General features: G+C 43.3%; 1 protein-coding gene across 1 annotated transcript in view; it reads left to right on the top strand.

Moving 5' to 3' along the window:
* Positions 1-15,066, top strand: part of CACNA1I (calcium voltage-gated channel subunit alpha1 I) — a 158,713-nt gene that overhangs the window by 80,005 nt on the left and 63,642 nt on the right. The window contains exon 4 of the mRNA XM_030447826.1: positions 9,144-9,241. Within this exon, the coding sequence (XP_030303686.1) occupies positions 9,144-9,241 (98 nt within the window). The remainder of the gene's footprint in view (positions 1-9,143; positions 9,242-15,066) is intronic.

Genomic DNA, 15,066 nt, shown 5'->3' with positions numbered 1-15,066 from the left:
GCCACAAAGATGCTGCTTAGTCTGAAACACACTGATTTGCCTTAATTTTGCAAGATGGGTAAGTGTGTTGCCAATCTTCTGCTTTCTCTTTGCTTTTAATTAACTACGGTCCTTCAGGGACCTGGCCAGCATTTGCATAGTTATGACTTTAAAATCTCAGGCCATTAAATACTTATTAACAGCAGCGTAAACAGCAGAATGCTCAGAAAATCCTAGTTAGCTAATCTTCGATGCCAAATGAAAGTTTCTGTAAAATTATGGCAAGTTAAATAAAACTGTAATAAATACAGCAATTAGGTGTTTCAAGCAGTGATCAGATAAAGATGGAAACCAGCAAGCAGCAGGCTAAATACCATCCTAACCAAGACAGAAATATCAGAATCACAGCCCTCCCCCCCAACACGCGCTCACTTTTTCCTCCTTAATGATACTAATTATTTCATTTGCTTTCTCCTAGTAAAACTATCCATAGATATGCACCATATTGAAATGAAAGGAGTCATCAAAACGAAATGAATCACACCAGAGAAGAATCAAAACAAGGAGGCAGTGATACCCTATGTGTGTTTGTTATGTGTAGTTCTCAATTATTGCCTCTGATTTTTTTCTTCCCTAAAAGCTAATTCCCTACCACACAAATTCTTAGCTTAAAGGAAAAAAAAAAGCAACACCAGCAGGTTTGCAGGACCAAACTGCAGACACCCTTTTTACCTCTTTTTCTTTTTCTACTAAGCAATGAATTACAGAGCTCAGAGCCCTGTGTTCAGACTCCTGGTTTTCAAAAGTGAGGCCCTGTCGCTCATCTTCAGTCATCTGAGCTTGGCAAGTCCCTCTGGCTTTCTTATCACTGTGTGAAAACCTGCTTATGTCTTTTCATATCATGTCTCTGAAACTATTAAGAAACTGTGATGTTTTCTCTTCGTACGCAGTTTGGAGAGAAAACTGAGTGTTCAGGAGTGTGAAACAATCACATTTATGATGGCAAGGGACCTGTCTCACAGGATCTGGAAGCTTTTGCTTGGAGTGCAATTTAAAAAAAAAAGCAAGCAAAACAAAAACAAAAAAACAAAAAAACAAAAAAACAAACAAAAAAAAAAGCAAAAAGTTCCATACTGGTGAGGGGGGATGGTTGCAGATTATTTCTTTTTTAAAAAGAATACTTGAATCATAGCTCCAGAGCTGACTGTGTAATTACAAATTGATCTATCAGTCCCTGAAGAAAAGTCTTACTTTTCTACTAACAGAATTGTAGGATTTCTAATAATTATCTTTTTTTTGAAAAGTGAGAAAAATGTAATTTTTTCATTCTTTGTTTTACCAGCAAGGATTTTATTTTTCTTTTCCTTCTGTCTTTCAGCTATTATGTCAGCAGAGAGTTGTCTTTTTGGAGCGTGATGAGCTCTAACTTTAAAAGAGATAAGTAGCACTACTTAGCTGAGTACACTGTGGTTTGCAGAGCAATTTAGAGGTCTACTGTGTAATGTCTGACCACATCCCATATGATGTTATTCCATCATTTCAATGGTAGGTGTTGAAAAGAGTTCAGCCCCATCTATCATGGGTACATTTTGGTGCCCAGGAGGCACCAAACTGGGCAAAATGTGTGCAAATGCCTGCATGAGCTGCTCTTCCAAGCGTATGTCAAATGAGCTGGGAGCAGGTTCACTGCTGGTAGCTGCTCTCGAGTGCTGTATCCACTGCACTATGGAGCAGCCCTTGTCCATGTAGCAAAATATGAGGTTCAGTCAGTCGGGGGCCAGAGCATCCATAGAGACAACATTTTTAAAAGAGGAATCCACAGCCCTGATGTGCCTGAAGGGCTGTGCCTGCTTAGCACACCCCATGGGGCTGGTACCCTGTGCTGCCTGAAGCCCCTGCCTCTTCCCAGTGCAACAGGGAAGTTTGTGCAGCTGTGAGCAAGCAAAGGGAATGGGGGCATGGAATGCAACATAACTCTCTGAGCAGGGAAAAGGGAGTATCTAGAGAGTTTTAAATTTCTGCCATATCCCCTGGGACCTTTGGTGTGGGAAGTAAGGATGTGGCTCCAGATATGGTCAAAAGGGCTGGCACGGTGAAGAAATCTTAAAAAATAGGTCCCACTTGGCAGCCCTGGAGTCCTGAAATGACAAGGAGAGTGTGTTTTGTATTTTTCTCTCAACTGGTACAGTGTGTCCTATAGCTGTAGACCCAGGGTGGAAGCAGTAGACCTTCTCTCTTGCCCAGCACCTAGGCAGGTCTTGTCCAGATCTCCTGGCTCTGATTCTGCTGTCTCCAGATGGGCTTGTGAGAGATTAGATTAATCCCTTACAGGTTCCTGCCTGCTTACAGCTCTCCTTATGTACAAGCCAGGGTACATCCAGTTTTAGCAAGGGCACGCAGAAGTTCTCCTGAATGCCACTTGTGCCCCACGCAGTGGCTGTACAGCTGTGTGTTCTTCCTCCTGCCTCCTTGATGTTGATCCAGCACTGATGGTCCCTGATAACCCAGCTGTCACGGGCACCAGCAAGTGGATTTTTCTGCTTGCCCTCCCTTTTTTGCACAGCACAGATTCAGCTACAAAAGTCCCTGGAAGGAGCCCAGCAAGCCACATCCTCCAATTCCCCTGCCCTCTGCTACATCTCTGGCCAGAGAGGGCTGGGGCTGGGGGGATCAGAGACTGGATGCTCAGAATTGCCTTTCATTGTGAATGGCTCATTAATATCAGAAGGGATCTATGGGACCATTTGAGGGGACTTATGCAATGTCTGGTGAGAGGAGCAGCTTTGCTCCTGCTTTGCGTTGTGGCTGCAGTCTTTGAAGACAAAGCAGAGGCAGTGAGACATCCTTCTCATCCTGGTGTGTACTATGGAGGTTGGAAGATTCAGGGGAAATCAGTCTCCCACCCTCACCCCACAGACTGCAGGTGGTAAATTGGAGCTGTGGGATGGCTCATGGGGCTCCTGTATCCAGGGGGATGGACACCTTGGTAAATGGAGATACTTCATCTTTTGGTGCCAATATCTGATTAAAAAATTCAGATAGAGAAAACTGGCAGACTTAGTCTTATGTTTTCCCTATGACTCCCATATTTTTTATCTCTGAAGTGGCAGAAGTTCCAGTTTGTGGAATTTGGCCAAATCAAGGAACCAAGGACAGAAAAGCATACTCTTGTGGACAGAAGACATGTTATGTCTCATCCAGTCATGGTATTTGGTACATATTATGCTTAGGCTCCTGACATAGCTGAGAAGCTGCAGGAATTCTGAGCAGAAAGCAACCAAATAATCTCCTGCCTCAGACATCCTAGGTGCTCATAAGATGCAAAGACTAAATAAAAGTTAACAGGCAGGAAAATCCTCATTTTGCACGGACTCCTAGCAAGCCTGAAATTACAGCTAGGAAGTCAGAGCCATGAAGTTTCTGGCTTCAATGCCAAACCCAAATTTGTTTGACAAAGAAATATGAGTTGATTAGAATGCAGTTAATTAGATTTCAATTGAATGACCCTATCAGAGAAAGGGAATTAGTCAGCTTTTGAATTTGACACAAGAATGTTGGCTTTTGTCATAAGGGAAATACTGCCTCGGTATTTTTCACGAATGCTTCCAGAATATACTTTAAATATTAGTTTTTGGCTGCTAATTTTCAGCAAATAGAAGTTAAGTAGCTAAGATTAGGAAAGTTAATAAGTATTTAATAAAGGTATAAGGAGATGTAAATATGAAGAGGTAAATGGTAATGTTTGAACTGTTTTAATCATGGATTTCATTGAACATAATTGCGAGAAAGCTTCTAGCCAGACTCTGCATACATTTGTTATCTTGGATTACATGTACAACAAGATAAAATCTTAATTTTCTGGGCTTCTTACTTGGCTATTATATTCTTGCCATGTCTATTCTAAATAATCTTAGTTTTTAGTACTCCAACCTGCTGGTCAGTCTGGCAGAGAGCCATGCTGACCATGCATTTCTGCTGTTGCTGGGCATCGAGGATCACTCTTCTCTCCTGAGTTTCATTGCTGCTGGCAATGTGGAGTGTGCCAAGACAGATCTAAGCCCACTCTCAAGCTCACAGGTGCAGAGGAGCAAAAGAAGTGCCAAGCTGTAGCTGACAAAACTCTTCTGCTGTTGCCTTCACTGCTCTCATGGGCAGTGAAGGTTTGTGATGCTGGTGGTTTGCATGCCCTTCTTGTTCCAGTGTGCTCCCTGTCTGCTCCAGTGGCTTGGCAGGGGATGGACAGACACCGAACCAGTGCTCTCTGGACGACAGGGTCAATGTCCTAACAAATTGCTTGCTTGTTCCCCATGCTAGCTTGTCCTCATCTCTGTTAAACTCAAAATCTCTTGTGTGTTCAGCTGGGCAGACTTATCAGGGCATAGGCTAATGTTTATCAGCACGGCAGACTAAGTAGGAGGAGGCAGCAGGAAAATCGGCAAGAAAAGGGATAAAAGTAATTAGGAGGAAGATGCAAGAGCGAAGAAAGAATTGGTAAGGGAAATGAAATACATGAATCAAAATGAAAAAGATTAAGGAAGAAAAGGTGAGGAATAAACAGAAAACCTGGAAGCTGAGGAAAATTGAGAGGTGAAAATGCTGAAGGTAGGTATGAGTTAGAAGGGATGGTAGGGAGGAGCTGGGATATCCTCCAAGTGGGGAAGGGGGGCAGAGCTCAAGCAGAGAGGTGTTCCCTGCCAAGAGTCCCCCTTGTCTCTACAGGATGGACCTCATGGTGCTAAACCCAAGACTCCTTGTCCCATTTCCCATCCTGTCAGCATTCCTGCCATGCATCAGTCTTGAGCTGCACTGTGCATTTGTCAGCCCCCTCTCCTTCTACAAGAGTTTCACGTGGAAAGTTTTGAAGAAGAAAATCTCTAGTGAGGGAAGAAAAATTACTGTATAAATTCAATTATCTTGACAGCTCAGTGCTCAAATTCCATCACAGATCAGGACTCTCTCTCTGATCTAGCATAGTTCCAGCTTCCTAACCTGCCCCTGCACTCACCCACCCACACCAGAGGACGCAAAATACTTTAGCACTGGCAGAAATGATCTGTTGTGTCCCCTGGGGGAGCTGCCTTCCCTCCTGCCCTGTCACGGTAAGGGGAAAGGGCATCTTGAAACCAGGACAGGCTTTTCTTCCATATCCCGAGCTCTAAGTGCCCCTGGGACTTAAAGAAACTAACGCTTTTATAAACAAAACGTGCTTCAAGAAGCCAAGAAAGAGTCAGCTTAGATGAAAGGTGGTCAGATCTTGGGGGCTATCCTTGTGCTTGGCACTGAGCTGCCACAAAGCAAGGATGAGGAGCCTGGGAAGCTCCTGGAGTTTAGCAAGGAGGAAATTGGTTTGTACTAGCTTTCATGTTTTCCTGCTTTTGGCTTATGAACACTCAGCAAACACAGGGTTCCCTGGATTGTTGGTGTGATAAAGATGCAGTCATGGAAGGTTACGTGCCTGCCTGAGAGTGCAAATAAGTACTGTGCACCTAATTCACCATCACAAGATCTTGAGACTCAGACTTAGGAAAACGTAAAACTCTTGACACAAATCTGCTGCCAGTTTCTGGCTGACCACTTGTGAGGAGCCCTTTTGACTTTCCATCAGCCTGTCACCATCTCCTCTCGTGGCAGTAGGAGATCAGGTACAGTCCAAACCTACAGGGAGTGAAGTGTCCAGGGTTTCCAGGCAGTGGGGAGCAAGACTGGCTGGAGAAAGATAAGAGCAAAAACAGATGGGCTGGCAATCCCTGAAATGCTGCAGATGCCCAGAGACTCCAACAGAGATGCATGGAGATTCCATTTCATTAGAGCAAGGAGGAAACATTTAGACTCAATAGTTTTTATCTACACAGACACTATTTTTTTGTTTTGTTTTGTTTTTTGTTTTTGTTTTTCTGTTAATCAGTGGAGTTTGATTTTACCCTGCTCACCTGCAGTCTGTTGTGGTCTTGTCATGCTACTTTTGTGCAAAGAGAAGCATGAGCATAATCTGATGCTAAAGCTGTCCCCAGAAATGAAAAGGCAAGAGTGAGCAACCCTAATGCAAAAGTGCACTGGAATCATGTTGGTTTGGATATGGTTTGCGTGATGGCTACAATAGGCATAACTCATCCTCAGGGATTTAAGCATCCTGAATGTGTCTCTGTTGTTACTGCCAAGACCAGGAGGCTTCAGGAAGAACCATAGGCAGAAGGGGTCTGTTAAGCAAGCTGAAGCCCTGGGGCCTGCTAAGGCTGAGCTCATTTTTGTTAGAAGTTGCTCTCTGCAAAATTTAACAGTTGCCCTGCTCTGACCCATCCTTGGGAACAGCCTGCTATTTTCATTTGCAGATTGATTGACTGTTCAGCTGGTTTAGGGTTTTTTTTTCCAGCTAAACTGGAACATAATCGCAGCAAATCTGTGGCCACCAAGGGCTGCAGGAAGCTGGCTCCCTGGCTTTCTGATCTTTACAATTGCAGCTAGGGTAGCATTCATTTTGCTTTCAAAGGACCCACACCCACTACTTTGACAGTTATTAATTTTCTATTGACACACAAACTGTGCTACATAGATGGGAAAGTCAGTCCAGGTAGGAGAGGGCAGTTTCATGCACATTGTTAAGGTTACTCCCATTGCAATGCCAAAACTTGACTAGTTTGTAAACAGTGTTTCTCTTTTTAAATGAATTTTGCATGGCTGAATCTAAGAAAAGGTGTCACCTCTGTCCACTGATTTATCTAAGCTCTAGGCCTGTGCTATTACCCAGTGCTGTTTCTGTAAAGTTTGTAGTGTTCTTCAGGACTTCTCATTCAGTCGCTTGCATTTCAAAAAATACCACTTTTTGAAATGAGATGTATTTTTGAGCTATTTTCTTATTTACATCTGACAGAATATGTTTCATGTTGTTCTGCTACTGCTCAAAAACAGTTTTTTTGTTGTTGTTGTTGTTGTTGCTTTCAATGGTCTGGCCTCAGCTCAGTGCTCTTGGGGACATGGCTTTTTTAGGAGAGGAAACAAAGTTCCTTCAAGCTTGGAGATGTTTATACGTCTGTGCATACACCCACCCCCTATAACAGGCTGCAGCATAGGGACTCCTTCAGTCATGAGTCTGCCTCTACATGTCCAGTCTCTATGCTATGAAGAGATGTTTACCTATGTCCTGGGAGCAATACAGCTACATCCATACAGTACTTTGCCTGTAACCATAGTTCCAAAATTTCATCGGGTCTGCCTGACTCTGAAACAACAACATGCTGATGAGGAAATTTTACTTTATACTTTTGGAGCAAGGTTGATCCGTGCTTTCTCAAGTCCCTTTGCACTGTGCTAGTATGTCCTTTGTGTGATGACCTGTAGTCATGTCTGTGCATTTCTATCCACGTGAGTTCTTCCTTTCACAGCCACTTCCCAAACTTCATCTGACTGAATCTGAATCCCAGGCCTCTGCCTGTTACTAATGCTTTCTGTAGCCTATCTAAGTATTGCTACTTCGTTTGGACTGATTTTTTTTGGGTTGCATTTTTTGGGGCTGCGTGTGTGAATATTTTGATTATCTGCATGAAATACATCCTCTCTCCTTCTGCACTCTTTGTATGTGGAAGTGACAGCTCCAGGGAGGTAAATGAATGCCACTGCATTCCAGAGAAAAGAATTATTTCATGCAATTACCCTAAAAGTGCATGGGAGATCAGAGTGAAAGGAATGAAGGAGAGAAAGAAAAGAGAGCATGAGAGAGAATAATCACAACACTTCAACAGGTTTACCCAATTGTGTTTGAAAATCTATCACTCTGACAAATCCCCTTTCTGAAAGGTGTAGACAGATAACTAGGCATTTCCTTTTCAAGGTCCTTTTGAGTGAAGAGGGTGATCAATAGAAGGATCAGTACATTTCATTCAAATTTTGCTCAAGACCTGTCTCTGATTTTTCTTATAAATGGGCTGTACCCCATTTCCCTTTCAACATCCTTAGGCTCTCTGATTTATTCCTTGATGTCTTGTGGGCCATGGGATTTTGAACTTTAGGTTACTGGACTAGTGACTTGTAGGTCTTTATATAAATTATGAAGTTTTTTGTTTAAAAAGTTGTGCAGGAGCAAATGGCCATGTCCCCTGATCCCTCCCCGTCTCTTGAGCATGTTGAAAGACCAAGGAAAAGGGAACTTTTTTGTAGCTTCTTTATTCACATTTGAGAAGAGATTCAGGAGAAACAGTTTCTGTCCTGCCAACTTTGTCACCCTCTTGATGCCCTCTGCACGTCAGCGTCACCCTGGGGAAGCTGGTGACAATAGCCCATGTCTTCCTGGAGGCCTCATGCACCTATGTTCACTGAAACATGCAAAATGTTTTGAGATTCTCTGTTGGAAATTGCTGGCCAGGTAAAGTCTAGTCTAATCCAATTTCTCACCATGCTTTTCAGGAGGCAAGCAAGCTACTGAATATTTGCCATGCAGGGTGAGGACAGGAGCACTAGGCTAAGGCATGTTGGGCCAATGCTGTAGTCATAGCTATTTGCACATTGAGGTTATTTAGGGAGCATGCTGTTGAGTTAGGAGAGCTAAAGTCTGGCATATGTCCTAAAATTAGGTTTTTCCACTTTTGGTTGGTGTCAAAAAGGAGCGATTCACAGCTATGGGAGAAGCTTTCCCACTTCACTGAAGCCATTGCTGCTTCATGTAGAGTTTGCTTCTTATGTGAGGTAAAACAGGTTACCTGAAACTGCCTCCAGGGGCCTCATCCTGCACTGTGAGATGAGGGGAGCATGAGGGGTACCCTGCTATGCTGCAGGTAACACTCAGATACACATCCCCCCTCCTCCTGGCCCTGTGGGAAATGTCCACCCCCTGTGCATGCTCCTTGATGGGGAATCTGCGTGCAGCTCCTTCCCCTCCTGACAGATTGCAGCAGGTAAGTGTTATCACAGCTCCTGGCCTGCAGCCACGTGGCAGGCTCTCCTTGCTCACTGCCTTGCTCTGGACAAGCTGAGTTTTCTCCCAGAGGAGCCATGGGCTCTGGTCCTGGTTTTGGATAGCTCCTGGACATTCCAGCTTTGCTGAAGCTTCATCATTCAGGCTTCATCCCATGAGTTCCAGAAGCACTTCAATGAAGAAACGATGACTTTGTGGCTAAAACCAACATTTTGGATTGGTTTAGATTTTCTTTTTTTCTCTCTCTCCTTTTCTGCAGGATGGTGGAGTACTCTCTGGATCTCCAGAACATTAACTTATCTGCAATCCGTACTGTCCGTGTCCTGAGACCCCTGAAAGCTATCAACCGTGTGCCTAGTAAGTCATACTTCACTCACACCTATTCAGCTTGGGCTGTAGGGAGTAGGTGAGCTGTAAGGCTGTGTGGAGTGATGTTCTTCAGGTGGGGTTCAAGTGCAAACTGAGAAGATAATGCTGCACAGTGTATCCAGGCTTTTCCTCATCATGGGGCCAAGAAGTGTTGTCAAACAGGCAAAAAACCTACACTCTCCCAGCATATTGAACTGATCATCTTTTGTGCAAGACCACACTGTGATGGCTCAGGAGCTGAATAATGTGCAATAAAGGAAAAGGATTTTTCTTGATCTTACTAAAGGATATCCCAGGTTTGATGCTGTCTACAACCTCATAAAAGGGGGATGTGCGTGAGATCTGGAGAGGGATGAGCTGGGGGAAGGTGGGAGAATTGGTTTGCTCAGGGTTTCACACATCCTTCTTAGATCCTCTGATCTGAAAAATTTTCACACCATTACAGCTCAGGGTGTGTAGCACTGGCCAAATTTTTTTCCTCTCCTCTTCACCCTGTGTTTTGTACTCCCTCTTTTGTGCTGACTGTCCCTCTTCTGAGCTGGTATCTATGAGCCAGGCTGAGGCACGGGGCTGCATGTGAACATTGATGTATCAGCAGCTGAACTGCTCACTGATGCCTTTCAGGTCTGAGACACAATCCCAACCTCATGTCCACATGCAAACCAGAGAGGAGCTGCAGCCCTGGGGCACATGCCAGGCACATGTGATGCTCCTAGAGTGTGGGGGTGGTCCCTCCATAACCCTCACTTCCTCCTTTCTTAGAGGAGGGGGACAAGACCAGCCTCTTCACTGGGCTTTGCAGTTGGGTTCAAGGGGTTGCCAGAGCACTGAAGTGGGTCCACTGTGTCTCTCTGTTCCTGGCTGTTCCCTGTGCAAAGACAACAGCTGCTGCCAGTGACACTTTAAGCATTTCTTCCACAAGTTTTTCTGTCTTGCAGAGTGTCAGAAGTCTCTGCTCTTCTCCAAAATCTCCCTAATCAGGCTGTCTGCAGAGGCTAAGACCTTGCCAGAGCTCTCCTTATCCTTTTCTCAAGCTGAAGTGGTTTTCCTGTTTCTTTTCCAGATCTGAGGAAGTTTGCACAGTCAACCTCCCAGTCTGCATCATATGTTTTAACTTGTGACAAAGTCACTTTTGCATTGCCACCTGTTTCTTAAACATGCTGTGGAGGTGGATTTCAGGGTCTCTGGCTTCATGCCAAACCCTTATAAAAAGAGGTTTTGTCCCTCTTCCTGGCTATATTTTTATGTTTGAGCAATAGCCAGCGACAAAGGTTGCTAAAAAATGTGCTAGAAGAGCTGAGGGACAGTGTGCCAAACATGGCAGGAGAGTGCCAGGCAGAAGAGCAGCTGGTTTTGAGCACTGAATGCATATCCAGACACATAACAGGTCCATCATGGGGTGATAAAGATGGGAGCCAAGGGCAACCTTTTGGCTATTGACTGTTGACAAAAACAGCTCCCCCAACCTGCCTCCATCTCTCTGACCCTTCTACAGAAGGGAGAGGGCTGGGAGACAGACACAGTCCTGGCTATGGGCATGCACCATGACAGTGGGTGGGCATCTCTTCTAGCATGGAGGTGATCCAGAGGTTGTGCATGGCAGGCTTGCACCTTTCAGGATGCATACAACTGCTCATGTGAGGGCAACAGCATCCTCATGTTGTGTAGCACTCTCATCCCTGCTTTGTAAGGAGTCTCATGAGTCTGTGCTCAATGACCACTTTGAGGTTCATCCCTGTTGTCAGGAGAGACTTAACCTGGGTGGCAAGTGGGAGCATCTTGAATGATGTCAGATTGACTCCTGCAGGCACCTGCAACGTTAATTGCTGGATGCCAGCATTCAGGAGAAAAGCCTGACTGATGAAAAGTCGAGGTCTTGTTTTATTCTTATTTATCAGCTGGAACAGCTGGAGTTGCCCCTCACCCCCACCGTCAGGAGCTGCCCCTAGGAGGAGTGGTGTGAGCAGCATTAGAACTGGCCCACCAGCAGGGATGTGCTCCATGCATCCATGAGGAGGCACTAGGGACACATTTAATCATTCCATCTGACCTTTGCAGGTCACAGACCCTTGAATTTCTCCTGGCTGTCCTGGTTGTGATGCTGCCTGTCTGCTCCTTTGATCAGTATAAAATTGTACCTGTATAAAATTGTTGCTGTTTTTATTTCCACTGTGTGGTTAAACCTTTGTTTCTTTCTTGATACATAAATCTGTGTTTATATGTCCAGAACATTTGGAAAGAAAGACATCCTGCCATTAATTTAAAAAAAAAAAAAAATCAGATTCTTTGGGAGAGGAAGCACTGACTTGAGGGCAGAAAACTGGCAAAAAGGCTGTAAACAAGGGCTTGTGATAAATGGGAATGAGCTGCGTTAGAAGAAGGTGCCTAGTGGGGTACAGCAAATATAATTAATGGGGCCTTTGGCCACAAATATTTTTTTAATGTCTTTTTAAAGTTCTTTATTACTGATCTGAGGCAAAAAGAAAGTCTATTAGTGTGTACATCAGATGTGTACTGATGGAGGATTTGCCAGTGCTAGCAAAGACATAGGGGAATAACATAGTGGGAGGCAGAGACACTTTGAGGTCTAGGTGAGAGCATGAAATATTTGAGAAGGGGCAGGGGAATTTATCCCAAAGGCAGATATTTGGACATGATCAGAAAGCTGTGATGGTACAACGTAGCCTAATGTTTGCAGGTGGCCTTTTCAAAGGCTTCCATGAGGGCACCCAAGTAGGGACTGATTTTCACAGAGGAGTCTGACTGTGTGGGCTGTATAATGTCAATTTATTATCAGGAGAATGGACAAAGTGAGAGGAACCTGAGTGATTACTGCATGAGCAGAAGAGGGCTGGAGTGCCTGGGTAGATTATTTAGTAACTGAAGAACAGTAATGCTCTAATAATCAGCTAGTGTTTGAAAAGTCCACATAGTGAAGTGAGAAATTTCTGGAGAAGTTAAGAAAAAAAAAAAAAAAAAAAAAAAAAAAAGCAGCAGTGATGCCAGAAAATTAGGAGGGAGGAAATTCAGAATGACTCTAAGGAAACTGTAGCAACATGGTAAAGGAAAAAGTATCGTCTATTAAATAACCTTATTTTATATTCTTGGCAGTTAGGCAAGGCTGAAGTTTAGACACCTCAAAGTGAATACAAATTCTGAATTCTGCTTACCTGTATTCCTTCTAAGACACTGCTGAAAGCCCTTCCTTACAGTCAGACTTGCAAGGCTTTGAAACAACATCCCACAAGGAGCTGACAAATACTATTCATGTGTGCCATACTCACTCGGTGTAGTGTAAAGTATGCATAGACTCTTCTACCTGAATCATGATAGACAAAGTAAAGGCCACCCTGTGTAACCAAAAGGTGGCAAATGTCCATTAAAGGACTTCTCTACCCAGTCCCTAATTTAGACTATAAACCTCACTGCTGTGGGAAGTCTTTCCAACCTCAAGTCAAGAGGCGTTATGTAAGTAAAGAAATTAAAATGGGATTGTTCAAAGCATGAAAGCTCTTGTGGAGACGCTTCTAGGTTTCAGACCTCCCAGTCTTCAGGGTTAAAGATGATCTTTAGTTGCTGATTATCTGCAGCTGATTGTGTTTCTTGCAGTTCTCAGCAGGTTGTTATACTGGCCATTTTGGATTTCAATTCTGGATGAAAAAGTCTTGACTCTGCCCCACCTGATCACTCCTCCATTCGCATGTCACCTTTGGATTGTGTTGGAGAAAACATGAGACACCCTAGTCTTGTAAGATGTATCACACATTCATTTGTATTCCTCCTTATCTCTTGTACTCCTGAATACAGCCCCAAGAATGCTGCCTTTTGGGGTTTTGATTGAAAATGTATGAAACAAGAAATTGGAACTCGTTCTGGTCCTAATACCACGCGATTCAATTCCATGGTGGTGAGCTGGTGTGACAAGGGTCACCAAACAAGTGCAAAAGGGGAAAAAACACCCTCCAGGTACCTCCAGGTACCTCCAGGTACTTGTCAGAGGTAGCTGATTTCTGCTTTGGGCATGTCCTTGTCCTGGTCGCAGGGTGAAATCCCACAGCCATTTGCTGTTATCATCCTTTTGAGATCCTGTGGCAAGTTGCCATGTGAAACGATGCTGTCTCTGATGCTTCTTTTCATCCCTTCTCATGGTAAGGCACAACATTTAGGGGCAGGCTGGTTTTGTTTTATTTGTGGCCTCTTTTGAGCAGGGAGTCTGTAGATATTGCTGATCATTTGAATTTCACTTCTGTTGTTAAGTTTTGGGTTGGTTTTTTTGGGGTTTTTTTACTTTTTTTTTGCATTGGAGCAGAAAATGTTCCTTCAGGTTACTCTTTCTTATCACATGGGTCTTATGTAAAGAAGAGTTCTTGCATTGTGTTTGACGTCTTCCAGATTCAACTTAAAATTTAGTAACTGATTCAGCATTAGGAAGCAGATTACTTCAGCTGAGCACACTGTACGGAAGTGAAGGAGTCTGTTGCAGAGTGTTGCATAGCAACTTTATTGAGTAGAGAGAGTATATGCATGTGCTAATACTTGGCACATAAGTGCAGTAATACTTATGTGGTTGTATAGGCATTAGAAATACAATGTTATATCCGTATTACTAGCTGTGTAGGAAATAGAATTTCAGATTTGTGGGAAGTTCTGCTCTTTCTAAATGTGTTTATTTTCTCAGAACAGGAATAAGTATTTCCCATCCACTTTACTATGGTTTTATTTTGCTTAAATATTAAGTGGTTGGTTTGACTTTTTGATTTGTTTCCTATGCTTTCTTTTGACAAAGAGGTTTAAGAACAAAAAGACCTCAACCATATAATTCTAGAAATGTTGCAATATAACATTTTGATTTTATAAAAATGCTTTCCTCTTCTCTTGTTCTCCTTTTCTTTTTGCTAAACTGATGTTTCAATAACTATCGCAATACTGAAATGTTTCCATTTCAATGAAATAGTGATTTTTTGCTGTTAAAAGCACAGTGTAGGAAAATTTTGGTCTGGCTCTACTTTTCTTTATTAATTACTCTTATGATAGTACCATGGGTCCAAATAGACAGGAGTTTTCTACTTTTCTTCTACAGATCTCAAAGATATAAACCAAGGCTTGCTAGTTTAATTTTTCTCATGTTTTAGACAAGGTAAGCGAGACCCAGTGAGTGTCACAACTGGCATCTCCCAACTCTTAGCCCCGCATTCAGCTAACTGGACCAAGGAACCAACACAAAACCTGTCTTAAGCAGCTGAATCCTGGACTGGGAAAAGCAGATGTTGTGTATTTATATGCCTGCCTTAAATCTGTATTCCAGGCTCAACAACCTGTGTTTGGTGCAGTAACAGTGCCTCAGATGGAGTGGTCTGGCTATAAACCCCACGCTTGGCACAGGGGAAAAGTGATGACATTTACTTCTCTAAATGTGTTTTTGAAGAACTAATTTCACTGATGAGCGTGTGTGAAATTAGCTTCTGACTGAGATATATTATACTTTAAAACAGTCTCATTTACAGCTAGATCAGGCAAAAAGCAAGCACATCTGACAGGCACAGTCCTGCCTTAGCAGCTGGAAGTGCAAGTGGATTATGAGATTCCTCTTGTAAGACCTTTCCTTCTCCCAGGGTCTTTGCTTCAGATACCTAAGTCCTTGTGAAAGAGGACTGTCACTTGCTTGTTCTCTTCCAGGGCTGAGACCCTTTCAAAAATGTTTTCTTCCATTTGACTCTTTCAGAAGTGTTTTCCTGTCACAGCTTTATTTGTGAAGTGATAACTGAAACTTAGATACTGTAGTATTTTCCAAATATTTAAACTTACCCCATCCA

The sequence above is a fragment of the Calypte anna genome, chromosome 1, assembly GCF_003957555.1.
Source record: "Calypte anna isolate BGI_N300 chromosome 1, bCalAnn1_v1.p, whole genome shotgun sequence".
In the NCBI taxonomy this organism is placed as follows: Eukaryota; Metazoa; Chordata; class Aves; order Apodiformes; family Trochilidae; genus Calypte; species Calypte anna.
The sequence above is the reverse complement of the archived record's forward strand: the minus strand, read 5'-3'. Positions and strand labels throughout refer to the sequence as shown.